This window comes from Branchiostoma belcheri, unplaced genomic scaffold, assembly GCF_001625305.1.
Source record: "Branchiostoma belcheri isolate BF01 breed outbred unplaced genomic scaffold, Haploidv18h27 scaffold32, whole genome shotgun sequence".
Classification (NCBI taxonomy): Eukaryota; Metazoa; Chordata; class Leptocardii; order Amphioxiformes; family Branchiostomatidae; genus Branchiostoma; species Branchiostoma belcheri.
Genome location: NW_017803932.1, coordinates 2,871,203 through 2,899,088, shown reverse-complemented (window position 1 = coordinate 2,899,088; position 27,886 = coordinate 2,871,203). Strand labels below are relative to the sequence as shown.

Genomic DNA, 27,886 nt, shown 5'->3' with positions numbered 1-27,886 from the left:
TTAGATCATGGTAGGAAGTTATAGGAGATTGATGTTGTATGAGGATTCTAGCTTGAAGGGATGTCACTTAGTTCATAAAGTTCATGTAACGTTACCATTGTATAAATTTTGTACTCGGTATGTACAATGTAATGTGCTCAGTATGTAATGTACTTAGCTCGTAATGTACTTATCAATGTAATGTACTTAGTATGTATTATACATAGGATGTAATGTAGTATTTAAGTACTTTGTAGAAGGTCTTTATTAAGGTAATACGTAAAGAGCATTTTACCATTGACCACACAGTTAGGCCTAGGAAAAAAATGTTACCTGTGTCATGTCCTGAAAAGAATTAGGGTTGGTACATAGGTAAGGATTATCTTTTTTCTTTCTGTTTTTCTTAGACCTTGGTGATCTTGGTGATCCAACTTATACAATGTAGTGGAACAAAGTAAAACTTGCTAGAAAAATCTGATCATTTGAAAAAATTTATGTCCACACAAAAAAAATTCTAGGGTTGGCAGTTTTTTCTAGGGTCGGTAGGGAAACAGGAAACACAACATTTTTTTCCTGGCCTTATGCTTCAATCTATTTAGTTGATTAAATTAGCAAGCCCACCAAATACCCTGTTTCCCGCGGCAGGTCGGCGCGACCAGAAGCACTTCACGTCGGACATGTACAGGTTTGACCTGGTCCGCGGTGCCTGGGAGCCCGTGGAGACGCGGGGCGGGAAGCGGGAGAGCCGACAGCTGGTGGGACACTCCATGGTCTTCCACCCCTCCTCACGCTCACTCGTCGTGTTCGGCGGATTCCAACCCAACTATGCAAAGTACGAGTTTCTTCAAGCTTAAAGTATGGCAAACAATCTGTATCTGTATCAGTGTAGCCAGTATAACCGCCCTTCGGCGTAACACACCAGCTAACACACCAGACAATAATAACTGTCAAATGTCTTTTTTTAAACCTTGAACTTAACGTTGAAACGTACAGAGTACTCCCTTCAGCCTTGGCCATTTTTCCAGAGTTCAAAGGGTCTTGTTAACATAGCAGCACAATTATAGTATAAAACAACTGTTACAGATTACAGTGATACATACAAATTCAACTGTTATATTTGGTGGAAGGTGGAAGTAGACAGTACATCGTACAAGTGTATGAAACTCTTAACATATTCTGGATGAAGAGTTAAACACCGAGCATGATTGACTTCAAAGTACAAATGTATTTGAAAAATTGTTTGTACCTCAAGGATATTCCTAGATAGCCTTCACAAATATTCACTCTTGCACGATGTTTAGATTCAGCAACCGTATCAACACCACCCATGCCTTCAACGTGGACAAGAACTACTGGACGGAGTGGGAGTACCTGCCCAACGCCGAGACGCCGGACGTACGGGCCTTCCACACCGCGGACGTCATGGGCAACTACATGGTTGTGTATGGTGAGGACATATCTGCATGCAGGGCTCCTCTTACAGGTTAACCAGTTGTTCACATAGATGCCGTCATGTAAGTGGCACATTAGTGGCTGGCAGTGTTTGCTTTTTTGGCAACACCTCAGGGGCAGAGCTGATTTGTACCTTTTTTACTACTTTTGTTCAGGTATGTGATTTGTTTTATTTATGCTGGTCAACCATACTGTGTATGTCAAGCTTTGTTTCAAGGGCTTCTTTAAGTTGTCAATGTGCTGAAAATTACACAGTGGGGGTGATATGTATCCCACTTAGGATTGGTCTGTAGTAAGATGGAGAATAAATACCTCTCAGAAAAAGTCATAAGAAATCAGAGGCACAGTTTTCATGGCAAAGTTGGTGAGAAATGTTACAGAAATGATTCAATTATTTTGACTAGACTCAACTTTTTTTACCAGAGTTTGCTTCTCTTCAGGATAACTTACCCAGATGCTTAGAATATGTTATCTTAACCTTCTTACTGCTGCCTAACCCAATATAAAGATAAGGTGCCAAATGGCTACCTTAGCATGCTCAAGGTTAACATTAGGAATGTTATGTACCAAACTTCTATGATAATAGGTAGGAAAATTGTGGTATGAATGACAGATTTCAATTTTCTAGCCTCTTAGCACAGTTTAATGCATTTATTGTCAATGAGTCAAGACTATTTTTTTTAATTGTATGTTGATGGTACAGTCAAACATTTTTTGTGGCTATCCTAGGTGGGAACTCCCACCACCACCATCAGAATGAGATCTGCTACGACTACAAGATGTACTTCTACCACCTGGCCTGTCACAAGTGGGTCGGCATAGAAGACCTGCGGGAAGACTTCCTCGGCACGGACACGTTCCAGACGCAGAGGGGACGCTTCTCCCACGCCTCCGCCATACGCGACGGGAACATCCTGCTGATCGTGGGTGGCTACAGCGGGAACGTGGTCGGCGACCTTCTGGCATTCAAAGTCCCGCCCACGGTGGCACAAAACGACTATGTGTCAGCAAACCTAACGGTAAGGCTGGGCTGGAAATGAAAGTACTGGTAAAAATGGGAGCTAGGTATTTCTGGGTCACAATTCACAATTGATAAAGGTTCATAAAAGAGTTACAGTGGCTACTCGGCAAAGGAATATTAAGCACACTCATTATTGAATATGATGACTTAAATTAACATTTACACTGGTAGGACAAACAATAGTTAACATGGACATATTGGGTTCTTACAGAAAAACAGGTTACTGTCCATACTGGATGACAAGACAGGGCATGAACTGGGTGCAAGAGACGAAGCACTGGTTAGTTTTGGCTTTCGGACAGTTCAGTTTATGGTTGTCCAAAGTCATTCTGCCTGTGATCTGAGCTTGGGTGCTGGAAGCTAGTCCCTAAACCCAGAGGCTATCATGGATCTAGCAAACCTAAGAGTCAGTTGTTCACAGCTGGTGACAAGTGCTGACAGTCTAAGGTGTTGCAGCGCATGTGAATAACTACAGTTAGTCAAGATATACAGTCATGTACAAGCTTATTATGGACTAAATTTTTCTTAAAAGCAACACTTTTTATTTTATAAGACACTTCAAAGCAATACACACAAATACAAATTTACACCAGTCCTTTGTTTGAAATATGTTCTTTCATGAAAGAAACTCCTTACTTCTCTGTTTTCCTTTCAGACAATGGACGTGTGCTCAGAACACCCCATTGCAAGTTCATGTGTGGCTGACCCAGAATGCCTTTTGGTGTAAGTGAGAGCAATGACAGGTTCCGGGGCCTGTCTGTCACACCTGGAGGCTGATGTGAGTGTACACAGGAACATGCATGAAACATGAGCTGTACCATTATTAGATGACATTGATCATATTCAGATAAGAGGTGCCAGTAGAATGTAGAAATTATTGCAAAAAGATGATGTAATAATGCTACTAGAGGCAGGAGACATTGTTCATCTTTCTATATTATGGTATTGTTATGGCAGATGGTAGATGTATGTTACCTAATGGCTTTAAAGCTATGTTGCCAATGGCTATAATCCCAAATTAATACTCACCAGTGTAAATTTGCCTTTAGTGTAACGATGCACAGGACATAAAAAACTTAAAAGAGCTAATAAAAAGGTAGTTTTTGAGGGCATAGAAAGTTGTTAATCCACTGTGTCTAGGGCATGGTATTGGAATTTGGGAGCCCATCCCTCTCCTTCTACTGCCTTTTACATGTACCTCCCCAACTGAAATTAGGTACCCATTTTACACCTGGGTGGAGTATTGGTTAAAGTGCCTTTCTCAAATACACAACGTCTTGCCAGGGATATAAGCCTTTATCTCTTGATCTTGAGTCTGCAAGACTTAACCCACTCAGCCATTTTACACCTCTAACATTACCAGGATCCCTACACTAATCTGATTTGTGTTTCTGCCCCCAGAGTTGCAGCAGCCCCCAGCTGAGCTGCCCAGGGTCTGTGTGAGGTGCTGAAGGACTGCCAGTCCTGCCTGGTGTGGGGGGGCAGCAGCCAGGGGGAGGGTGTGCATGGTCTCAGGACCAACACCGCCTGCGCCTGGTGTGTGCAGGAGCAGCAGTGTCAGCGCAGGGACTGTACGTAGCACAGCATCACTCAGTCAAGCACGTCAACTTGGCAGAATGTACTGCGCCTGCACAAAACCCGGATTTTTCACGGTTTTCATTTGATTAGATGTTTGGTCAATGTTGGATCAGAATTCTGTCAGTCTATTCTGACACAACATTGGAAACTACAGGCAGGATATCATCCTTAGATATACGAGCATGACCTTAAACGATACATTCTGTAGAAGTTCTATGCACAATACATTACAGGTTTCACACAGATGCAGTACGTTTTGCGGATGTGCTACTCAGTCATATAATAGTGGTAGAAAAGTTTGAATACCCAACAGCTTGTAGTCAGTTTATTATTATGTTTGTCTTGTGAAACACAGCATTGTCAAGGATTTTATGTCAGCATGTGCTGCAATCACACTTAATTCATCTTTTACTCAGTCTCTTGTAAAAATTGTACATGACCTACCACTTTCTTTTCTCAACTCCACAGTGTATACCTTTACACACCTTTTTTCGAGCACACCTTTGTCTTTTTTTTCTTGTCTTTCTACATTAGAGCATAATGTACTATATTTTTGCAATATATACTCAACAATTTTGCAGTTCTTTTCAAAAATTGCTAGGGCCCACATTCATGTTCCATACTACATGTATATTCCCACTCTTGGGCACACATAGAACAGTTGTTTGTAACTGTCAATTGATTGTACTCATCTGTTTTGTTCCGAATATTCCCTCACATCTACTGTATATGAAACAGAAGTGCCAGGAAAGTGCATGTTTATTATGAAAAGTTTTTTTACAAAATTGTCTTTGCTTGTGTTAACTTCAGACCCTACTGGCTTGTGTGGAGGGATGGCCACTGCCAGTGGTGTGGAGGGGTGGTGGGGCAACTCCAGCATGCTGACCAGTCTGGACCAGTGTCGCACACACGACCACCCACCAGGGCTCCACTGGATCAAATACCGCAACCCCAAGAACAGCCAACAGCCAGATAAAGTAAGCATGAACAAAGATCTGCCAGGAATGTGTCATGGTGTGTTTTTTAATATCCCATGTAATTGTATTTTTAGAGAGCTTTTTTTATTTGAGGCATACATGTATCAAGCTCATTGTGAAGAGCAAAGTATCATTAACTAGACAGAGTTTTAATGAATTGAAAACACAACTTAAAAAGGAATGTGTTGCTGCTGTGGTGTTTCCATACAAGAGTATACAAAGCACATATGGACATGTTATTCAAAACAGTTAATTTATCCAAATTATCGCTCAGGTTTGACACAAATTTGATATAGTGTCATTGTACCATCTACACAGTTTTCCATGTATACGCCAAAAAGCGGTTACTCAAGTTTGTTTGTCAGAATGTGGACAGATGTTCATGTAGGCAATCTTAATGCTTCTTGCTTTCTAAAATAGAATAAAATGAAATTTGGAAGGTAGCTTGTTTTTAAGTGACTGTATATTCTCTTGCCTGCTCTAGGTGGAGATTGTTCGTGACCACATCCAGAAGAACTTCATCTTCTCCATGGTGACTCCACAAGAGAACCAGCTGGGAGGGAACTACACGGCAGAGTTCAAGGGCTTCATCTACCCAAACTCTGTCTATAGCGCGGGGAAGACCTATAGCATGTGGCTGAAGGGTTCCAACGCCTACTCTACATTGTGGATGAGTAAGACTGAGGATCCAGCTGGAGCGGTAAGTATAAACCCCACAATCAGGGTTGCAGTACCTTCATGATCTGCAAGGTGTCACCACACTCATGCAGTGCAGTTAGAGCCTGTACTCCACCAGTGTGAGTCATTTTGATGCACTTTTTGTCACAAACCACAGAGGTCATCCCAAGGTGTTTTATATTTGTTGCCTGTTGCTCTTACCCTTGAAATTCAAGGTTGAGACCTAAGAACCATGAAGAAATATTTGTTAGCTTCAATCACATCAGGTTTTGTTGACAAATGACTATATCTTTCCATGAGAGAATATTTTCTGAGCCTTTGTCTTGTTGTGCTGCTGACTGCAGGAATCACTAGCGACCATCAGTGGAGCTGAAAACAAGCAGAGTAATGCCGTCCGTCCAGACGGCACGCCTCTGTTCCCGGACACGAGCCGCGGCACGAAGTACTACATCAGGGAGCAGTCGGAGCTGGTCATCAAGGCCAACCCACAGAACCAGCAGACTGCCACGGTCGGCATCGAGTGGAACGGGGCAGGCAGCTCATCCTCAACCAGACATGTGAGAACACATTCAGGTTTATTCCATTCAGCTGGCAGGTTATAGATGTCACGATGCAGCATGAAGTCTAGCTACAGTAAAATTAAAACAGTTTGTAAAGGAAGTTACAGTAAAATCAAGACAGTTTGTAAAGGAAACATTATATGGCACTAATCACAGCTTCCTTTTATACCAGTTTTGTGATAATAAATGTTACGGGTGTAGCCAGTAGTGTAAGTTTGCTGTTTGTAAGAATGGTGTAAGAATGGTTTGAAGAGGTGTTTAGTGTTGATAATGAGATGCATTTCGAACATTGCAATTAGTTCACTACAATGTATGTACAAAGGAAGGGCTATGCTTTAGTACATTCTGGTATTGGGACAGTTCAGATAACCCTGTACTGGTTGTCAGTATATGGAATCAAAGGTGTTCATGGTCAAATTGTACGCCCCTACAGCTGCTGACCTCGGAGTTTCTCCAACCGTTCGGCTCCGACAACTGCAGTAACTACGGCAACTGCCTGGCGTGCATGACAGACAACAGCTGTGGCTGGTGCCCCACCAGTGCGCGCTGCATGTCCCGGGCTGCCGTCAACAGCATGTCGGACCGCTGTATGACCAGCTCCGGCGTCGAGCGCTATCTCGTGCTGACACCGGACGAGTGCGTGATGTGTGCAGACCACATGGACTGTCAAACCTGCACAGAGGTCAGGCATACTTTTCTTTTTACACCTTTCTGATCTAGTTCTAGAAACCATCTCTGTCATAGCCTCAAGATTTCGTGAACACATCTACTCCGCAGTTCTCTTGTAATTCACCCAGGGGTGCACACACTCCCTAAAGGAGTTTGACGCATGTGTTTTGACTTTTTTGCCCTAAGCAGCAGTTTTCAAACACTGGCATATGCTGCTGGTCTTCTGTAATTCACCAGGGGTACAATCTTTCTCCCAAAGAAGTCAGACCTGTTGTTATGCTGTTGTTACTGATAAGACATTGGACAAGTGTTGCCTTAGTTCCTAGGTATAAAGGGCTTGACTGTTATTTCAGAGTTCGCTGTGTGAGTGGTTAACAGAAGAGGCACGCTGCATGAGGAGGGGCAGGTTTTCCATCGCTGTGACCAGCCCTTCAAACTGCTCAGCCCCTTGTACAAGGTAAGACAGACACTACTGTCATCCTGTTTAGTGATACTACAAAACGTATCAGATAGTTTAAATGATAGTCCATTAAAAAAATAGCATCAGTCCAACACCTTTTTGTGTACTTTAAATTTATTTTCAAGATTGTGACATTTAAGTTTTCAGGGACATGAAATTTAAAAGTTTTTGATATTTCTAAGTTCACATACATTTGAGAGAAAAGTCGAAATGATGGAAGACAGCTAAATGTTTGTGGGAGGTAAAAAATAATGTAAACTCTGGATATTTCAAATTTAATGGTAATTTTTTCATGAACTTTGATGCTGAAATGTGCTATCCTATTGTTCCCCAGCCGTCACACCTGTGCAGACTGTGTGGGGACCCAGGGGGAGTGTGCCTGGTGTGAGGGGGTGGGGGCATGCTTTGCCTTCTCCGCCTACATCACACGCTACCCCTTTGCCCAGTGCTCCCATTGGCTGGACAGGTAAGAACCATCCTTCAGATAACCAATCACTCATCACCAATCAGACTCAGCCATTATTTCATTAACCAATCATCTTTCATTGACATTTATTAGAGGCAGACAGACTACTATGATCATAAATCTTTGAGAAAAAATACTTGACTCAGAGGTAGAATTTAAATATTGATACATGCTTATGATATAAAAATGTCTTTTAGAAAGTACAAAATGTAGTGTGACAATTCTTTTGTCAATGTAGTAACTGGGCAGTTTGGAAACCTGCCCTCAAGAACACAAATCACAAGTGATAAAAATTTTCTACAGACTTTCTCATGGCTAATGTTTCCTCCCAGCAATGGAGACAAGTCGTGCCCTAACTGCTCCCTCCATGCCACGTGTGACGAGTGCCTGGCTGACTTCATGTGTGGCTGGTGTGGAAATGTCGACAACCCCACCCTGGGGAGGTGTGTGGCAGGGGACTTCCAGGGTCCCAGGTATGCAAATCATGTTAAATTATGCAAATCATGTCTAATTATGCAAATGAATGTGTAAACTGACTTTATAGGAAACGTTGATAATGCAGTAAAACATGTAGATTGCAGTCTTCTTGGGATTAGCTCATGTGGCAGTTCATAAGTCAGTCACTAGGTGGTGCTAATGTACCTAGCAAAATGCTCACAAGGGATAAAGTCAACCTTCTTCAATTTTCCTCCATATGAAGCATAGGGTGGTGCAAGCATGTCATTGTCATTTTGGTTTTTTAATTTTTCGGGGGGTTGGTTGTTCTATATTTATGATAGACAAGCCTTAAGGAAAGCAATAGAATGGAACGTAGCCTTATGTTTTCAAGATCTAATACAAAACTTGCCTTTGTGTGTTACACAGTGGCCCCCAGCAGTGTGCTAACATCGTGGCGTCCCACTACAACCTGTCTGTGTCTGACCCGGTGGGCTGGTCGTACGAACACTGTCCGGACGTGGAGGAGTGTCGTCTGGGCCTGGACAACTGCCACGCCAACGCCACCTGCACAAACACACCTGACTCCTTCATCTGCACCTGCACACGCGGCTTCGAGGGGGACGGACATGTCTCCTGTAACAAGACGTAAGGATGCTGGTGTTGCACTTAGATATTTCTGGAATATACATCTTGTGGCATTAAATAGGCTAGAAAAAAAGAGATTTTAGAGGTCTTGGGTTGATACCTGGCATTGCTGGCCAAAAGTTGTGGCAAAAGGCACTTAACACAACTTTCCTCACTCCAACCAGGTGTAAATCTGGTACCTGACTGTAGTTGAGACTAACGACCTTATTTCTCCATGACCTTTCAGCAGATTCAAACCTTTCACATTATTGACGCTGTTTGTACTTTGGACAGTTCAGATACAAGTTGTCCACATTCAAAACCAAGTCATCATGATTGTCTTCTAAAAATACTTAAAACTGCACTTTACTCATTATTTGTTTGCTCTGTATGTTTACCAATAGCTGCTACAATGAGTGTGTACACGGCAGCTGTAGCGGCCCCCCAGACTACGGCTGTATCTGTGACTTTGGTTGGACGTCCAACGTGACGCAGATGGCGGTGACGGGGAGGGAGTGTGACGTGGACTGTGGCTGTAACTTCCACAGCACCTGTGTCAACGGAACAGGACTCTGCGACGAGTGTCAGCGTACGTCACATTTCTCTTATCATTCTGTTCTAAAGATATCAAGTTGTTATACTGATATGTACTAAAGCTTACATAGAGTACCATTTTAAATTTGTTTGCCATATCTGACTACCAAGATTTTACCAAGAATTAGTACCCTGGTTAATAGTGCACTGGTTAGTTAGCATTTTGATAGAATAGCTATGACAAATCATTGTTAGACAATTTATGATAACAGTTCCCAAGTATGTGTTATATGCTTCCTTTCATATAGGAATCTCTTGTCAGAATACATGACTATTTACATGACCTTTGTTTAATGTCCATATAAAGAATCTACAACTTTTCTACCCTTCCCTACAGACTGGACTCAAGGGGACACGTGTGACGAGTGTTTGCCTGGCAGCTATGGTGATGCCACCTCGGCGCAGGGCTGCCAGGAGTGCCGGTGTAACGGGCACAGTAATGCCACGTTAGGGGACTGTGACATGGCGACCGGAGTCTGTTACTGTATAGACAACACCCGCGGAGACCACTGTGAGGAGTGTGTGGGAGGGTTCTATGGAGATCCGAGGTATGGAGTTCATTTAGCCATTATTAGTTATTTCTCTCATTTCTGTCCTTGCCAACTTGCTGTACCTTTCTGGTTTTCATATACATGTAGCTGACATCAGAGTTTGTGAAGTAACAATTGTAGATAGAGCAAATCTATGCAGATAATTGTGATGAGTTTGTGATGAGAGTAACTTAATTGCAAAGTCATCACACTAGTGAGATTAAATTAAAGCTGGTTAAAACAGTAGCTGTCATGAACATGTTTATTGTATACCGTCCTAAGTATGTGTATATGAGTGTTTATGAAGACGTATTTATGTAACTGTGATACTGTAACTAATTACAGTAACTGTTACTTTCTGCTGTGGTTTCAAGTCCACAGTTTTTCTCATTGACACATGTAAACCCAAAGATACAGCAAACTTTTGATTTTCACTGTGCTGCAACATTTCGAGTGCCAAGAACTGGAAAGCATTAACCTTCCTCCTACCTAACCCCATATTCAATCATTATTGGTGCCAAATGGCTACCTTAGCATGTTGAATGTTAACCAAAGCGTTGTTTTATCTAAAGAAACGGTGGCAAGTGTTACCACGAGTGTGACGGCAGGGTGGTCCTGACCAGTATCGAGTCGTCCGGCCTGGGTTCCCACGCGGGGAAGGGCGTCACCAACAAGTCCCACGCCTACTGCCTGTGGGTCCTGTCTGTGTACGACAACATCTACTCCCCCTCCCCCCTCCCCGCCGTCCCCACCGTTAGCTTCACTGTGGAGGACCTGCAGGCACTGTGCGGGGTAAGGACTGTGTCCTGATTTCAAATTTCTCAAGCAACTGGAAAAAATGGTCAGATGTTTCATGTAGCATCCACTATAGCTTTCGTCAGTGACTGGAATGTCAGTTCAAAATTTATCCACTGCAGTTGCTTGAGTAACTGTTATCTTGGTATTTCATTACTCTTGGATGTCTATCCTTCACCAATGTCTATAGTGATGTCAATGAAAATCTGAGCAAACTGTATTGTATATTAACTGGAAAACAAGGGAACATGGATATGGACATGGAGACATGGAAAGTATGCCACATTTTTTTGGTGCAAATTCTTTCCTCTAGCTCTGGATTTCTGTTTAGTTACACATGTGAAGATCATCACATGTCAAGGGCTGACAAATGTTGATTCAGATGTTGCAGAGAAGTACAACCAGTCATGATATAGTTCTGCTGTGAGAAAATTGCTCATGTATGTTTCTTATGACTTTCTTTAGAAGAGGAAAAAAAAGACGTGTATCTTTGTTGTGGAAAGTCCTTTTAGACTTAAGTTAACCTTCTACCCCTGACAGAGAGACTATGTGTACGTGTACGACGGCCTGCCTAGCCTGGCGGGTGGCACCGTGAACGGGCAGACGGCGGTGGGTTCAGGCGGGATCCTACTGGGCGCCTTCTGCGGGAACGGAACCCAGGAGCCGATGACTGTGGAGGCTATATCAGGTGTACACGTCTTTCTGAGACTAGTGACAAATTGATAGTAAAACAGTTGGAAAGCTTGAGTATATCACTTGGGCAATGTACCATAACTTCAGCATTTGCTCCAAATTTCTTTTAGATTATCATTTGAGAATTCCTAAGAGCTGTATTTGCTACAAGTTAGAGCAAAAATATTACTGTGGCCATTTCTCTGTGCTTGGATTTAATTTTGCAGTAGGATAGGAAAGGAGGTTTTCCCAGTGTTTTAGGTTTGTAGTAAAACAATATTGCAGTACAGAAGGGGGAAGACAAAATGTGCATTTACTGCGTCATGATTTGATGATGGAGAGGCCATCACGAAAACTCCGAAAATAAAAAAAATGCAAATTTGTCCAGATTTTCAGTATGAATGGAAACAGTAAAATGCTCTCTACAATGCTCTCTTTGTTTTAACACTTTGCCACACAGGATTTGTCACCGTGTACTTTGAAGCCAACATCACCCACGGGTCGCCCAGCCAGGGCTTCAATGCCACCTTCGTGGTCCACAGCTGCCCGGATGAGTGTACAGGGAACATGGAGTGTCGGGGGCACCAGTGTGTGTGTAAAGATGGCTACGGTGGCACTGTCTGCTCTGACCTGCTGTGCCCTAACAACTGCTCACAACATGGACAGTGCAGTCAGGTAAGCACAAGGAAAAGCATTTTCGTTAGACTCAACTTTGTGTGTGTGTGGGGGGGGGGGCAAAATTGCACAAGACATCTAAGGATGTCCAGGGGCATGCTTCTCTATGCAAGTAGGATTTCTGACCGTCAGAGTGCAACTTCATGTATTTTCAGAGCAAATTTCAGCAGAAAATAATATGTATGCATACCTTACAATATTGTTTATGTGGTAGTAAGATCTTTAACCCATTTTTTAGAGTAAATTTGTGGCAATTTTGGAAAGTTTTTTTTTCAGTAATGTTGAAGGAAGCATAAAGATTTCTGACTTACTGAGTAAATTCAAGACCAGTTTATTCTCCATCATTCGGCAAGCACACTGAAAGGAAAAAATATCTTTGCAGATAGAGGAAAGGTGCATCTGCAGTGAAGGTTACACAGGACCAGACTGCAGTGAGAAGATCCACCCGTACCAGGCCGTGTTCGAAACGCTGCGAAACCCTGTCCGTGAAGACGGCAGTAACGCCAGCAGGGACCCCATCATGAGGATGGCACACAGCATGGTGCTGGACGACCACAACGCGCTCTGGCTGTACGGCGGGATATCCGTTGCCTACGGCATACTGGGGGACGTCTATAGGTTAGTTCCATTAGCTCTGTTCCGTTAGTTCCAGTTTAGAACAGTTACATGTAAGACTCAGGCTGGGAGTCCATAGCATCCAGGACATGGCAAGATATAGCCAATTAATATGTCCACCACCTTAAAAAAGGTGAATCAAAACAGATCTTCAATGCAACATTTCCCATTATAATCTGGGGGTGCTGTAGTAGAGATCTCATCAACACAAAAAATTGTTTTTCAAAGTGGCAAATTCATGTGGCCCCACATGCTCCAGGGAGAGTGGCACCTTGCCAAGTTGTCTTCCAGTCGGTTTTGATTTACGTAACCAGCAGATAAATCTAAGTGGACGTTACACATTGGTCCAGCATTTTAATGTTAAGACTAAAATATTTTGTTTTATGCTGTTAGTGTCTTACACGTACAATCTCATGAGATATTGCTTCCTGGTAAAGAAGGTTTAGAACGGGAGGGCGTTCTATTTACACAACCCTATGAAAATGCATGTAACATAAGTACTGCACCCCTTCTCCAGAGCTGCCACTGAAATCAGCTGTTTTTGCCTTTAAACAGGTATGACATCGCGGGAAAGGCCTGGTCGCATCATGAGACCACGGTAGCGTCCGGCCAGACGGTCCCCACGGCCAGGTACTTCCACCGGGCGGTTCTGAAGCCGGGCGAGAACCACCTGCTGTACGTGTACGGAGGAGTCACCGCCACCGGGGAGGACAACGCCTTCATCCTGCTGAACCTGGACACACTGGAGTGGGCAGATCTGGAGGTGAACTAAGTGTTGTCTTTCTTAATCTTAGTGCTACAAAAGGCAGCTAGTACTATAGTGTCAGCCATGTTTGGGACAGTGTTCTGGCCCAAAAGCGCCACCTACATTGGCTACATATAGTAACGAAAAGCAGAACTCCAATTTAGGAACTCTGAAGAAGATGTCTGATAGACACCGAAACATACATGTAAGCACAGTAAGAGACAATATTGGTTGTGTAAAAGAAAATCCCTAAATCCTGTAGTCTAAATCAATCTTGATTCGCAGGGACTTTTGTGTCCTAATAAAGACATAAATGGTTACATGTATTTCAAAAGTTTAGTTGACAGGATAGGAAACCAAAAAATTCTAAGTACCACATGCACTACAAAAAGTTTTAAAGGACAATGTAAGGAAAGGTCTACGGTTAATGCCTGCTGCATATTATAGTCTGTATTGCTGATGGTTATGTTTATCATGTCTAAAGCTCAAAGTCTAGGAAAGCCCGAAAATATTGTCTTCTGCGTTCCCTCGGTTGTGAGGCAGATACATATGTAGAGTGACTCTGGTTGAAGTGAACTTGATCACCTCCATGTACATACAGCCTCTAGTTCTTATCTTCCAAGTTGAAACTTGGACGGGCACTAGTCTTATTTTTTGGAGCATGTAAACAACACATATTTTTTTCTGCAGGATCCGCCATGGCCCAGCATAGCAGGCCACAGCATGAGCCTGAGGGGGGAGGGGTCCTTCGTGCTGCTGGGTGGGTACTCTCCGCAACATGGCTTCAATCCTGACGTACGGGAGTACGACTTCCAAACAGCAACGTGGCACACAAGGAGCGCCGGCGGCACCCCTCCCACTGGTATGTTTGTTTTTTTGTTTGTGTTGTTTGTTTTTTAGGATCTCCATTAGTGTTATAACCCATTTAACACTTGTAATCCGCTATTCTTCTTGGTATCCGCTACAATGCAATACAGTCAAAGAAAGTAAAAGAACAAACTATTACAATTAATCAGTAGTAGACAAAACCAAATGAGATAAACTTAGAAGTGAGCAGGAGAGGTCAGTGTAAAATGACACCACAATAACGTGAAAGGGATCTCAAACCAGTTTAGCTCCATGCAGACCCAATCTTTCTCTAGTTGTGCCAGCGAAGACATACGCTATGTACAGTGCTTACAGGGTTGTTGTCCCGAGGAATTTCCTCTTGTTCTACAAAGTAGATACTTCAGTCTGGAACATGAGTTGTAACAAGACAACTGATTGGACTACAACCTTCCTGTATTTTGCATATAGCCACAGCTGATGAAGATAATTGCTATAGAATAACTTTCCATATCTTGATTGTATCCTTATTGTGAAAGCTATTAGCAAGGAGAGAAAGGTGTCTTTTTTTTGCATGGTACGTGATATACTACAAATGTGCAGATGAAGTATTCATTTATGTGCCATGTGTAGGTTTACTTGTTAAATGTGACAGTTCTCACAGAAGCATGTTCCGGTCATTCCCAGTAATTTTCTCCCTTTGCCCTCCAAGGTTTATACGGCCACACTGCGGTGTACAACCCTGACTTCCAGTCGTTCTTCGTGCACGGTGGTTACCGGTTCTCTCTGGACCGTGTGGAGCCAGCGGCTGACCTGTACATCCTTCACTACCCTGACTCTGGAAACCTGAGGTGGAGCATCATCTTCCCTGCTGACAGCATCAGGGTAAGATTGGGTTTTACAGGCCTCAGTATAGTATACCCAACTATAGAAAAATATTTCAGATTCTCACTCACTCACTCACTATCAGGGCTCTAACCAGCAACCATTTTGGAGTGGTGGAAAACTTTCTTCATGTCAATCTAAATTTCTAATTTCTAACAGCCTGCAAAACTGCAGAACCTGGTATTTCAAGCCCCGACTTACAATGTATGACTTACAACTAGACAGACACATTCATATTTCCGTTATGAATGAAATTGCAAGAAATGTAAAAAAAAGTTGGGGTACTGTTACAAATCTTCATGTAAGTTTTTAGATGAGAAAGGCATATTCCATTTTATCTCACTGTTTGAAAACTCTGTTTATGCTAATTGTAAATCATACATGTAACTTAATTATTTTTACAGCCTCTGCCAAGGTTCTTCCATGCAGCAGTCCACTTGGGAGAGTCCATGTTGGTCCTGGGGGGTAGAACAGACACCATCTCCTTCACCAATGACATTCTGGTCTACAGATATGAGTGTAACACATGGTTGGACCTGTCCACAATTGGTAAGCACAATATATTGATACTGTAAAGTAACTAAGGTTCACAGGGACTTGATTTTATGGTAGAAGGATAGATAAGGCATTGTTTGCAATGTTTAAAGTTTGTGGTTGAGACAACTGAATTAACAGAATGCAAGATAGAGAACTTGTTCATGATGGGATGAGTTTGTGGTCAGATCTTGTAGGCAAAACCATGAACATGAAACCAGAACAAGTATTTTCCAGTTCATGGCAGTTTGTGCTTACAGAAAGAAGCCCAGAAAAGTGACAGGAAAAATCACTACATACAACACAGTATGAATATTTGTCACACAAAACTGTGAAAGTCTTGCTACTTAGAAGTGGAATGTACATGTATGTTGTAAATGTTATGTCAAGTTACTGAGATAAAGCATTACTTCTTTACATGTGGGGGTACATGTATATCTGTATGTTTGTTTTTTTAAATGTCCTCAGTTACTGCCTCAGTGCTCAGACCAGAAACTGGCCCCTTGCTCCTCTCTGTAAGCTCCCTGTAAGTAGAGTATCTTTTTCTCTAAAGAAGATTGTTTGCTTACAGAAAACTCTACAATCGGAGATGAGTTCCCTCCTGTGATAGGCCTGGCTGCGGTTGCCCATGACGACCAAATCTACCTGACGGGTGGTTACGGAGGCACGACCTTCGGCACCCTGCAGGCCCTGACCTTACCCGACCCCTGCGAGTTCTACACCACCCAGGAACAGTGTCTGGCTAAGAACTGTTTCAGCTGTAAGCTGGTGTACCCAGTCAACAGCACCCGGCCTAACGTCACGTACTGCTACTCACAGGCCCAAGGGCCTCCTGACAGGTAAGTAGCATGATGATAGTAGAATCTGTTATTTCCTACAAGCAAAGAAGATGGACTTTCCCAAATTTTCTACCGTACAGCACCTGTTCATTTATTTGAAAGATCTCCATTTGTGTGAGTACAATGTATCACACCATGAAGTTTAGAGTGAAAGGTTTACTGTTAGTGTTAGTAATGTCCTTGGTATCACACCTTGCACAGGTGCTACGACGCAGCTAACGGTGGCGTTACGCAGGAGACGGATGGTTCCACCTGTAACCTGTCGGTCCTGTCGCCACAGTGTGGGAGCTTCCCGTCATGTGTGGAATGTCTGAGCAGCCATCCACAGAGTCCAAACAACGTACAGGTGAATTTTAAAAAGACTTTACTTTTGATGATGTAGAATTTCATGGATCTCAAAGCATGGAGAATCGACTGTTGTGATTTTGTTCTGAAAGATTTTCAGACAAGCATTTGGTTTACTTGCAAATTCATTCTCTTTTTACATTATCTGAATCCATTCTTTCATCTCATCTCATCTACAAGATAGATTTAGATTACAAAGGCATGACATGACTGTCATTTGTGCTTTCATACAACAGCAAGATATTGCCTGACTGTGCACCACTGATCATGTGATAATGATAATACAGTTACTGTACATACATTAGACTTAATATAGAAATGAAGACTATGCTGAAACAGAAAAACTTTCTGATGTCCATATTGACCACATTGTATTTTTCTCCTCTACTAGACGTGTCAGTGGTGCACTAACTGTCCGGAGGGCGCATGTATCGCCAGCGGCGGGGACTGTAGCAACGAGAACAGCTGCCACGTGGTGCAGCGTGTGGTCAGCCAGGTAGAGAGCTGTCCCTCCATGACCTGTGAGGCCTCCGACTGTGACAAGTGCAAGGCCTTCTCCACCTGCATGTGGTCCAGACAGTTCAAACGTTCAGGTAGGGCCAGCTGAAAATCCTGTCCAGGCTGCTCTATGGTTCATGGGACAGTAACACATTCAGAAGATAACTCAACAGTGTAGACTTTGGACATATCGCTATAGACTTATAAACTAGCATACAAAAATGTACACGTGTAGATATAATTGTATATGGTGAACAACTTTCAAAATAAGAAATAACATTAATATTATATTAATACCATTTTTATATACAGTCAAATGTGTCCAAGAAGGCCACTCAGGGGACCAACTTGAAGGTAAATTTTACTGCTTAGACAGATGGCCTTCAAGCAGTCTCATGGCTAGGTGACAGGCTTGACGAGGTGGCTGCTTGGGCAAAAAAGCAAACATTTCAGTCATCTGTAGGATGTAATATTTCACCTCCATTCTCATCCTTACTTCAATACCTCCCCTCAGGTGAAACACGACGCGTCCTCAGCCCCACCCCGGCGTACGACTGGACCTGCTTCGCCACCAACCTCCTCACCGTCTCCCCCTATGAAGTGGAGTCGGTGCCTCCGATGGAATGTCCCACGCCGTGCCACCAGCACACGACGTGCACAGACTGCCTGGAGAGTAAAGGGGCAGACGGAGGATGGCAGGAGTGTGTATGGAGCGACAGCCTGGGCCAGGTCTGCTGTAGTCCTGATTAAAACTGTGTCTCTGAAATGGAAACATGGCAGGCTTTTCTCACACAATGTAGGTCAGAAAGACACGCATGCATGCACATACACAGACACTACTCAAAGCAGTACTCAACGCAGCCCTTGGGAATGAAGTAATGACCTGAATAAGAAGTTATTTGTGTTTGACAGGGCAAAATCAAATTTTTGGAGGAAAAGTTAATGGGATGTTTTGGGTGAAGTTGGAAATGTTTTTCGATTTCTGAAACGTTCTACATGACTTATTATGGTTGTTTTGTTCCAGTGCATGAGCCCGTCCTATATGCCAATGCGCTGCACCAACGGCATATGTGGCCGCGTCATCCAGCACTCGTCAGACTCCTGCAACAAGGCCTGCATCAGCAACACCCAGTGTTCCACCTGCCTGGCCCACCTGCAGTGTGGCTGGTGCGCCGTGGACAGTCTGAATGGCGAGGGCTTCTGTATGGCCGGCGGGCTGAACGGCCCCATCAACGACGGCATCTGCCTACAGAACAACATCACGCTGCCCACGGTGGACGCCGTACCGGAGGACATCAGGAACCTGAGCGTCAGCATCGGCAGGCACGCCTCCGGAACCTGGGCGTTCAGGCAGTGTCCGCCCGAGAACGAATGTCTGAATGGCCACTTCCACTGTGAGGAGAACGAACAGTGTATCGACACCCCGCTGTCCTACACTTGTGAATGTAAACCTGGCTACGAGAAAAAGTGAGGGCACGTTATGTGGGATTACTTGTACTTCTATTCCGTTTTGAAAGCTCGGGAAGGAGCAGAATTGAACATTTTTACTCCTGTTTCATTGTACATGTACATTGTGTAATCACACAGTTCCGAAATCAATGTCTTAAACTGTTTTGGTCTTTAACCCCTTCTTAAAGCGTTCTTGTCAACCTACTGGACTTTTGAAGTATAAAAAATTTCTTTGGAACTTTCTGCCTTACCAAGGCAAGTAAATTGATAAGGATTATGATTTTTTGGCAACCTCAGGGTCGTAGCCTTCATAGTTACCCTTTTATTTTGTGCTATGTATTCTTCAGGGACGGAGTGTGCAAACCCGTGTGCAGGCAGGGCTGTGCAAACGGAACATGCACCTTGCCGGATGTCTGCGAGTGTTTCTCGGTTACGTTGGGGACAACTGCTCCGTGCCTTGTCGCTGCAATGGCCACAGCAACTGTGCCAACGCCACTCACACAGACATCTGTCTAGAGTGTGTCAACAACACACAGGTGAGGTGGCCTGTCCTTATACTGTGGTATGTAGGGGAGTCCTGCTGACAAAACATAATACTTCAACAGGAAGGTTGTCGCCATAGTGATTAGTAGCTATTTCATCTGTTCTTTCTATTGTTGTCTTGAACATATGAAAAGCAACAGTAGAGTTTTCACGATGACCATATTTCCCTCAGACAGAAGGTTTTCTAGCCTGAAAAAAATGCTAGGTTTTTCCTGCATCCACTAGACACTTGTGTCAACTCTAGCTAGTCAACAGAAGGGAAGTGTGACATGCATATAAAATTGCACTTTATGATCACACTTGTCAAGCATAATTACGATGTACTGACTTACAGTGTATTTTCTGTGAAATTTCTGAAGCATTCAGGAGCTAAATATATGTCGTGCCATCCACAGGGACGTCAGTGTGAGGAGTGTAAGCCTCTGTACGTGGGAGATGCCAGGAACAACGGCTCCTGTATCCCATGTCTGGAGTTCTGCAACTACAACAGCCATGTCTGTGTCAGCAGGAGCATGTTTGAAGTGATGGAGTTTGACCCGCTGTTATTTTCGGTAAGGGCCTTTGATGTTTAATTGACTTATTTATTCGTTTCTTTTATTCATTGCATTTTCAAGATGGCTGGGTAGCACCGTTCAATTCTGTCATACTGTTTTACTCAGACTCAGACTACAGAGAATTGATGTAAGATTTTAAGATAAGTAAACACAAGTGACAAAGAGTTAAGAAACATAATACAGGGTATACAGAAACAAAAATATGAAGGGAAACCAAATTTACAGGTTAGAATTTGTCATTATTGCTCGTGTTCTATTGGGTCAAGAACTAGGGAAGAATATACATGCAAGCTTTGACTGTTTTTTCAGTCTATTCAAGATAAGAGATGACTTAGGAGCAGACAGAAAGGGGATAATGAAAGACATCCTCTGAGGCATTGACATCAGACTTATATGCTCAAGTTGCTGTACTGTTTCTGTTATTTTTTAGGGACGCAACATGACCACAACAGGTGAGTTAGTGGTGAAGGGAAGTGACACAGACAGTGCCGTGTGTGTCAACTGTCAGAACTTCAGCGATGGAGAGAGGTGTGAGAACTGCCTGGTGGGATACTTTCCCCGGCCCCAAAGGGATAGTCATCGGACAGTTTGCACAAAGTGAGTAAAAAAAGGTCATGTATGAATTAACATAGTTTAAGTTATCTTCCCAAAAAGGGCAAAATGAACGTTGTTGTCATTTTTGAAAAACTTGCAGGTTCAAAACTACGTATTTGGTATTTCTACAAACTTGGGTCAAGTTGTTTGTTGAAGCTCAGTAGTAGACAGTTATAATTATGGATTTTGGTTCATGCTTAATCTTGATTTAACACTGTAACGCACGACTTCAAGACTAGTTTTCTCAGTGTTATTGAATGCAAAAACTGCTGCAAGTTATAGTAACTTTTTCTTCCCGCTATGTCACTGTACACAAACATGTACATACTACACTGTACATGTAGTTCTCTTGATGCCTCGCTTGTATAGCAAGTGATGTTGCTTGAAAAGTACAGTAGTAATGATTTGCTTGTGTTTGTTACTCCTAAAGGTGTCAGTGTAACGGCCATGGCAGCATCTGTGAACAGGATGGAACCAAGTGTGACTGCCACAACAACACCGAGACAAAGTGTACCAAGAGTGAAGACTGTTGGCAACAACAGGTAGGATTGTGGCAGTCATCTGAATATTTATAAAGTTTAAAATGAAACACTTTCTTCTACATTGAAGCTCAATCCTACATCCCCCAAATCAACAAAAGTTGTAATTTTCTGGCCAAATAACTGATACTGAAATTTATTAGATATGAAATACAGAATTCCTTGCAGCCCCCTCTGGTGACCTGATGGAAATTAATTGTTCATTTAGATCAATATGAGTACATCTATGAAATTAAATGCTACATTTGTACATACCATAAGATATTAAGTATGCATTCATACATATTATGTACATGTAAATGAAATGTGTATTTTTCCAACAACTTAAAGCTTTTCAATTTTTTACAAGACAGCATCTCTCTTTCTTCCAGTGTGCACAGTGCAAGAAGGAGATTTACCTTGGCACACCGGTTAATGGAGCTCAGTGTTACAGGCAAATGAGCGTCGACCAAAACTTCTGCTTAGACCCGGAGACCCAGACCAACTGTGATTTCCGGCCCGGACCTCTACATCAGTATCGCTCGGTCTTCTTTGCGGTACAGCCCAAATACACCAACGTCGACATACGATTAACCATTGATGTCACTCGAGGAATGCTGGATGTGTACATGTCATACAATGAGCAAACATTTGTTGTTGAGGTAAACAAAACCACCGGCGCACATATCGTCGTCATCAACCAAAGCTACGACCGTGAGAGATCTCAGGAACCCGGAGCACGCAAGAGACGCCAAGCAGCAGAAGGAGAAGATGAGGAAGAAGAAAATATCCTGTATGAAGTGGAAGCAGTCAACATCAACACCTTTGTAACCATCAACACTGCCCGGGCCTTCCTTATCGTGCGGAACGTGAAAGACCGCCTGGTCATCACGCTTCCTCACCTCAAACACGTTCTGAAAACCCAGCGATTCTACATTGCTTTGGTGGCCCTTCCACACAACAACATCAACGAGACCTACGGAGTGCTGTTCTACCGACAAGACCAGACCCACATTGACCTCTTCGTGTTCTTTTCCGTTTTCTTCTCCTGCTTCTTCCTGTTCTTGGCTCTCTGCTTCGTCATATGGAAGATAAAGCAGTCGGTGGACTCCAGGAGAGCGATGCTGCGAAGGCAGATCGAGATGCGAGAGATGGCCTCCAGGCCCTCTGGCGCAGTGTTGGTGGTTATCGACTCCGAAGACGACCCACTGACCCCGTTAGTTCCCAATAAGGTCAGACTACCAAAACTGTCTCTGAGGAAGGAGGGCCACATCAACCTCAGGGACACGCCGACGATCCATTCCACAGCTCTCCGCTGACGATAGAACCCACCGACGACGGCATGGCCGCAGTCGTCACCGTGTCTTTCAGCTGCCTGGAGGGCATGTCGGCGCCGCTCGAGCTTGTCTAGCCTCTACTCTGGTCACAATGAAATACCCGTCAAATTACGCCCATGGGTCACAAACTGTACAGAGTATGAAAAAGACTGCAACAAGACGAACAGGCACTGTTCCTGTGTGACGTTCTCCATGTTTGTAACAAAGTATATGTAATTATCTGCACTTTGCTAAATGAGAAAAAGACCTGGTCCTAGTACCAGACATGTATGCTTGATATGTAAAAGAATCACTGTACATAGTCCCTGGAAGGATGCATACATATAAATAATGTGCAAATTATATTTTTGAAGTGTAGTTTGTAGACGTTGTGCTGCACAATGTTTTAATCGCCTGTCTCTGTCTGTCTCTACGCAACTTCTGAAATATGCAGGTTTTAAAGTACATGGAGAAACAAAAGACATGAAGAAGCTCGAGTGCAACTTTGAGACAGAAATCAAAATTTGCTTTACATGTACATTTGTATATGTTGGAGTGTATACGAGTTTCACAATGAAGTTTGGCACCTTTGAATGTATGTGCACAGTCTATGTAGATCATTGGAAGTTCTTGGAAATTTCCACATGAAGCTGAAAGTCTAAAACCAAAAGTATGACCATATCTTTAGTAAGTAGCTGCTTTGAGGAAAACCCTCTGTGTACAGTGAGTGACTTCTCTGAATGGAGACTTTCCACTGGATTTGCCAACTTACAGGGCCATGCTTCATGCCACTGTGCATGTACATAAGAGATCTTGAAAAACTTGAAGTAGCCAAATTTACATATTCTCTGCAATATTGTTGATTTTTAAAAATCAAAAACTTCTCATGTCATTGTGTGAGAGCTCAAGCCATTTTATTGTCCATAAAATTCTGTTGACAGGCATTTGCAATGCTGCTATTTTCCTTTTTTTGTAGAGAGAGAGAGAGAGAAAGAGTTTGTTACTGGCCACGGGGTAGAAAAAAGGTTTTAGATCTGTGGAGACTTTTTTGTTTTTAGACATGTGTCTTTGTGCTTTTCATTCCTTTGTGTTTGATGTTGTATAAATGTACGGATGATTTTTATGTATAATGTTCTCCACTGTGATGTGGGGTCTGTATACACTGGCTGCGATGACGACATATGGCTAATACAGAATGATGGTTCATACTGTACACTTCTCTTGTTACTGTACAATTTTGAGTTACCAGTAAGACATGATTAGACACTATCAAAACCACCTGTCTCTGTAAAGCAAAGCTTGCTATGGCCACCTCTGATATAAAGTTGTAACACAACCATGCAAAAGCCCTTGTCGTTGTGTCTTTTCAAATCACATGTAAAAGGTCTAAATCTCTTACAAAGAAAGTTCACATGCTGCTGACCTCTACTGTAACACGGCTGGTATCAGACAAAATGTTTTTCTTTACTGCAAGATAAGTAGAAATGAGTCTACGATGGAGTAGTTAATAAGTGTAGAATCATGACTATTTGTCACAATTCTTGTACTTGTACATGTATTAGATGACCACCATTTGTAATGGTTGAATCATAGCAAAGTAGTTTGCAAAAATAGGCAGCTCAATGTCCTTCTAGAAGCAGCTGCCTCCATCCCAGAAACTGTGGTAGCTGTCTTATTAATATAGTTAAAATGACGATTACCTTTGTTAATCATTGTTAAAACATGTGATTTATACATTTTGATAGAAAGATTCGGGACAACTGTCAAGTAGTTACTGACTCACCTTTGTATGTAGACACAATTTATGGTAATTTTGAGATGATTACGTACATCTTTGTTTTAAGAACCTTTAAAAACCAGTGTACAGAACGTTGTAACAGCAAATACAAGCTGAAAGCATGAACACAGAAGTGGTTGTTGTCAATTTGTTTTTTTTACTCGTTTGTTTGTTTGTTGAGAAATATCCTTCACGGGACGTGCATGCGTACAGAGACATACAGTCAATTTTTCTGAAAGAGAATTAAGCCAGTAACAATTTAACAGAGTAGAAACATGGTAAAAGGTCCTCAGGAAATATTTTGTATTCTACAGCGGTTGTCCTCGTATGAATTGAATGCTTCAACTGTGGGGCTGGTCATGGTAGATTAGAACGTAGTTGGAGACAGCGTACACGTGGCAGTGGCACTGTCTTTCGGGTGACGTACATGTATGACGAGTCGGAAAAGAGAGGGGAATGACCTGCCTTAAGGCTTTATGGGGGCTGTCGGAGACTGACACCGAACACTTTGTGCTACCAAGCCCTTAGGCTCGAGGGGTTCTGTGGTGAAAACAGGAACGAGACCTATGATGTACCTCACTCACGTGCACATTCTCCGAAAACGCAATCTAAACTCGCGGAAATGTGACCCAATATTCAGTTCCTGAGGGTAAAAGTAAACAGTGACGGCTGTGACCTGTTGACGGTAACCTGTTATTTGAAGAAGACCAAACTGTATTTTCGTGAGTGTATGTAGGTGGTAATTTGTGTAGGCACTGCCGTGGGTGGCATTGTGTAGGCACTGCCTCGCACGTTGACATTAGGCTAATATAATTGTTTCCTCGCGAGTGAGTCCGTGTTTCCGAGCAGGTGTTCGAAGACGTCGTAACCGTTTCTGCAGGTCCCGGGTTAGAATATTCTGTCAAAAGCGCCCGTCCCCAAATGTTTTTGACATAAAGAGGGGAGCTAGAAATTCGTTACGATTTTGTTTTCCAACACCTGATCCCCGGAAGATTAAATCTGTGGGTGGGTGACATTATCTGAACTGTGGGGGAGTGTACTTCAATTCAAGTCAGGGAATGCTCAAGGCGGATAGATAGGTATGACACAAAAGCCGACATTCGTGGTCGCCACTTGGTGTCAAACAAAGTACGACGTAGCCAGGCATTGTGACACGTTGGCTACATTAAAATTCTCAATACACCAGTCTATAGCCGTTAAACCCAATGAATAATGTTTTGGTATTAAAACGTATCGTCTAGAATGGCTAAATCGCTGTCTGAAAACTTGGGAAAGGCCAAGGCCAGAAGTGCCTCAAAGAGTACCCTAAGCCAAACCATTATGAACACCAGGCCCCTCAGTATCCTTACATTGAAAACGTGCATTTGAGTAATAACGCAAGTACACTCTTTGAATGCGCATTTTTTTCAACAGAGAATCAGAGATGGAAGATTCTAGCTGTGCAGCAAGGGGAGTCTATATTGGCTGCTTGTATCGTGGGGCGAGACTGTGTAGGCACTGTATCGTTGGGCGACCAGCGGTTACAGGAGCCCAATCTACGGAATACAGCTAGCATAGGCGGCCAATATCCCCCACAGAACCTGATTAGATATTGGAAGGAACCCTGTTACAAAACGGACGGCAGTCAGGCTATCCTCCAAAAATGCGTCTGGTAAAAGTCTACGTCAGATGCCCAAAGACCAGAAAACAATGTTTCGAAAGCCGCCCGAGGGTGCCCGAGCGCTAGGTCTTCATTAGCCAGAGTGTCAGCCTTTTTAGCTTTCGTCCGCTCCCCACTATCCGATTTTTGGCCGGTAGCGGAACGTGGGGAGCGGACGAAAGCTATTAAAAAGACCTAAAAAGGCTGACACTCAGGCTAGGTCTTTGTACGCCTGAGTTACGATTCAAAAGGGCATGAAAAGGGGGGTTGACGCAACCAAGGACGTTATATAACGAGTAAGCCACATATGTCGGATATCGTTTTTCTTTCAACAGAGGGTGCACTCTATCAGCCCACATTCAAATGCGCTCTATAAACTTTGTTTGGGATATCGATATCTAGATGCGCAATGAGGATAGTTATATCAAAAACATTTTCAATACACAAATGTAATGCACTTTTGTGGAGTTAAATGTTTTGCTTTATAGTGTCCGTAATGTTATTGACGACTGTTGACGCCTCTGAAGCGAACAGGTTCTGTATTGGCGACCGGGCGTCGATGTCTTTGTGTCTAAATAATTACTCAGTAGTCACTGCCCTTCGGCAACCACGACGTCTACTAATGATGTGACCTTATAGGGCCATCTGACCGCAGGGTGTGCCACTGTGCGGTGTGACCAAAAAGTGTCATTGACCTTCTATGCGGAATGAAATGTAATTATGGCTTCACCACACCACGAAGTGGTTGTGTTCTCTTGTGACATATTGTGTTCTCTCTTGTTTCTTCTCCTCCTCCTCCTGCCATTTCTTTAAAGGGATTTAACTCTGCCATTTTTCAGCCAAATACCCTAAAATGGAGGTAGAGTGAGCAAATATCCCCAGGCTTTTTTTGATTATTTCTTTGGATACAGAGGCTTTTAAAATTGTTTTATTTGTTTTTGGGAGGCCATTTTCTGAAAAAAAATCTGTACATTTGGGGTCCTGGAGACCTAGTATTACACTCAAATTAGCTGAAATTTGGCATGGGTATCCTTTATATATCTACCCACAAAAATTCATTATAACTTTCGGCATGCACCCCTTTAACAGCCTCCTTTGCGGCTTTCCGGAAGCGGCCGACTTTTCTTCTCTTGTTTGATAGGGCATTCTAGGGTTGGTGACCGGAGCTTCTATTATATTGTCATTATTATATAAATGCGTGCGATATCTACGTTTGATCAGAAAATCGTGCAAGTTGCAAATATGCATCAATTGATGCATCAGAAAGCACCAACTGAATTACAAAAAGACGCTTTAAGCAAGCTAATGCGCCACACATCTGCATGGGGATTACTAGTATATAGAGTTAAACTAGCGTAGCAGAAAAGTCCTAACACACAGACTAGCCATCCATCCTCGTTAGGTTCAAAATCGATCAGAGTCACTGGCTCCATTACCGTTGTCCAAAAATCGCTTGTTCCCGCCTTCCGTTTTCTGTATATATATATAGCCATGCACACATCGATTTCTGTCTCATGGGCTAACAAATATCCTTCCTCGTCTTTTATATCCAGTTACCGTATGATTTCCTGATTTTCTGTGGAGGAGAGACATCAATAACATGTGCACTTTCAAAAAAAATCCTGTCTTCCAAACAACCAGCCATACTCTACAATCAACTGTGCCCGGTGTCACATCAACACACAGAACCAGATATGCTACTCGGAACACCTTCAAACTAGACAAACCAAAAACAAACAGCACTAAAAAAGCCTTCACATACAGAACTACTGCAGCATGGAACTCTCTACCACATGGGCTGCAAAGTGTCATCACATGAGAAGTTCAAACAAGGCCTACTACACATGAGGGACATGAATAGGTAGAGCACATAAGATGTTACACACTTGTTCTCTTTTAAAATACTATGTAATGTAAATGTACATGTATATGTAATTGTATGTGATGTATTGTTATGTCTTATGTACCCTCTCCTGGAAGAATAGCTGCCACCCTCGGGTGGGCAGCTAAAGGAGAGCTTTTCCTCAATAAACCTCAATAAA

At 42.9% G+C, this 27,886-nt stretch overlaps 1 protein-coding gene across 1 annotated transcript in view; it reads left to right on the top strand.

The window, feature by feature from the left end:
• LOC109474978 (multiple epidermal growth factor-like domains protein 8) overlaps positions 1 to 24,335 on the top strand; it is a 34,688-nt gene extending 10,353 nt beyond the window's left edge. Inside the window, 37 exon segments of the mRNA XM_019775477.1 lie at positions 625 to 811; positions 1,281 to 1,426; positions 2,161 to 2,450; positions 3,108 to 3,230; positions 3,854 to 3,883; positions 3,885 to 4,023; positions 4,841 to 5,007; positions 5,492 to 5,707; positions 6,030 to 6,242; positions 6,679 to 6,927; positions 7,268 to 7,371; positions 7,709 to 7,840; positions 8,173 to 8,313; positions 8,705 to 8,923; positions 9,307 to 9,491; positions 9,834 to 10,044; positions 10,599 to 10,818; positions 11,362 to 11,509; positions 11,954 to 12,168; positions 12,551 to 12,786; positions 13,339 to 13,546; positions 14,219 to 14,390; positions 15,066 to 15,238; positions 15,643 to 15,787; positions 16,344 to 16,611; positions 16,813 to 16,957; positions 17,348 to 17,549; positions 17,969 to 18,183; positions 18,479 to 18,921; positions 19,251 to 19,327; positions 19,330 to 19,439; positions 19,842 to 19,997; positions 20,431 to 20,597; positions 21,025 to 21,136; positions 21,505 to 22,369; positions 22,372 to 22,473; positions 22,476 to 24,335. Of these exon segments, the coding sequence (XP_019631036.1) occupies positions 625 to 811; positions 1,281 to 1,426; positions 2,161 to 2,450; positions 3,108 to 3,230; positions 3,854 to 3,883; positions 3,885 to 4,023; positions 4,841 to 5,007; positions 5,492 to 5,707; positions 6,030 to 6,242; positions 6,679 to 6,927; positions 7,268 to 7,371; positions 7,709 to 7,840; positions 8,173 to 8,313; positions 8,705 to 8,923; positions 9,307 to 9,491; positions 9,834 to 10,044; positions 10,599 to 10,818; positions 11,362 to 11,509; positions 11,954 to 12,168; positions 12,551 to 12,786; positions 13,339 to 13,546; positions 14,219 to 14,390; positions 15,066 to 15,238; positions 15,643 to 15,787; positions 16,344 to 16,611; positions 16,813 to 16,957; positions 17,348 to 17,549; positions 17,969 to 18,183; positions 18,479 to 18,921; positions 19,251 to 19,327; positions 19,330 to 19,439; positions 19,842 to 19,997; positions 20,431 to 20,597; positions 21,025 to 21,136; positions 21,505 to 22,369; positions 22,372 to 22,473; positions 22,476 to 22,633 (7,289 nt within the window). The 3' untranslated portion in view covers positions 22,634 to 24,335.
• Positions 24,336 to 27,886: the final 3,551 nt, after the last annotated feature.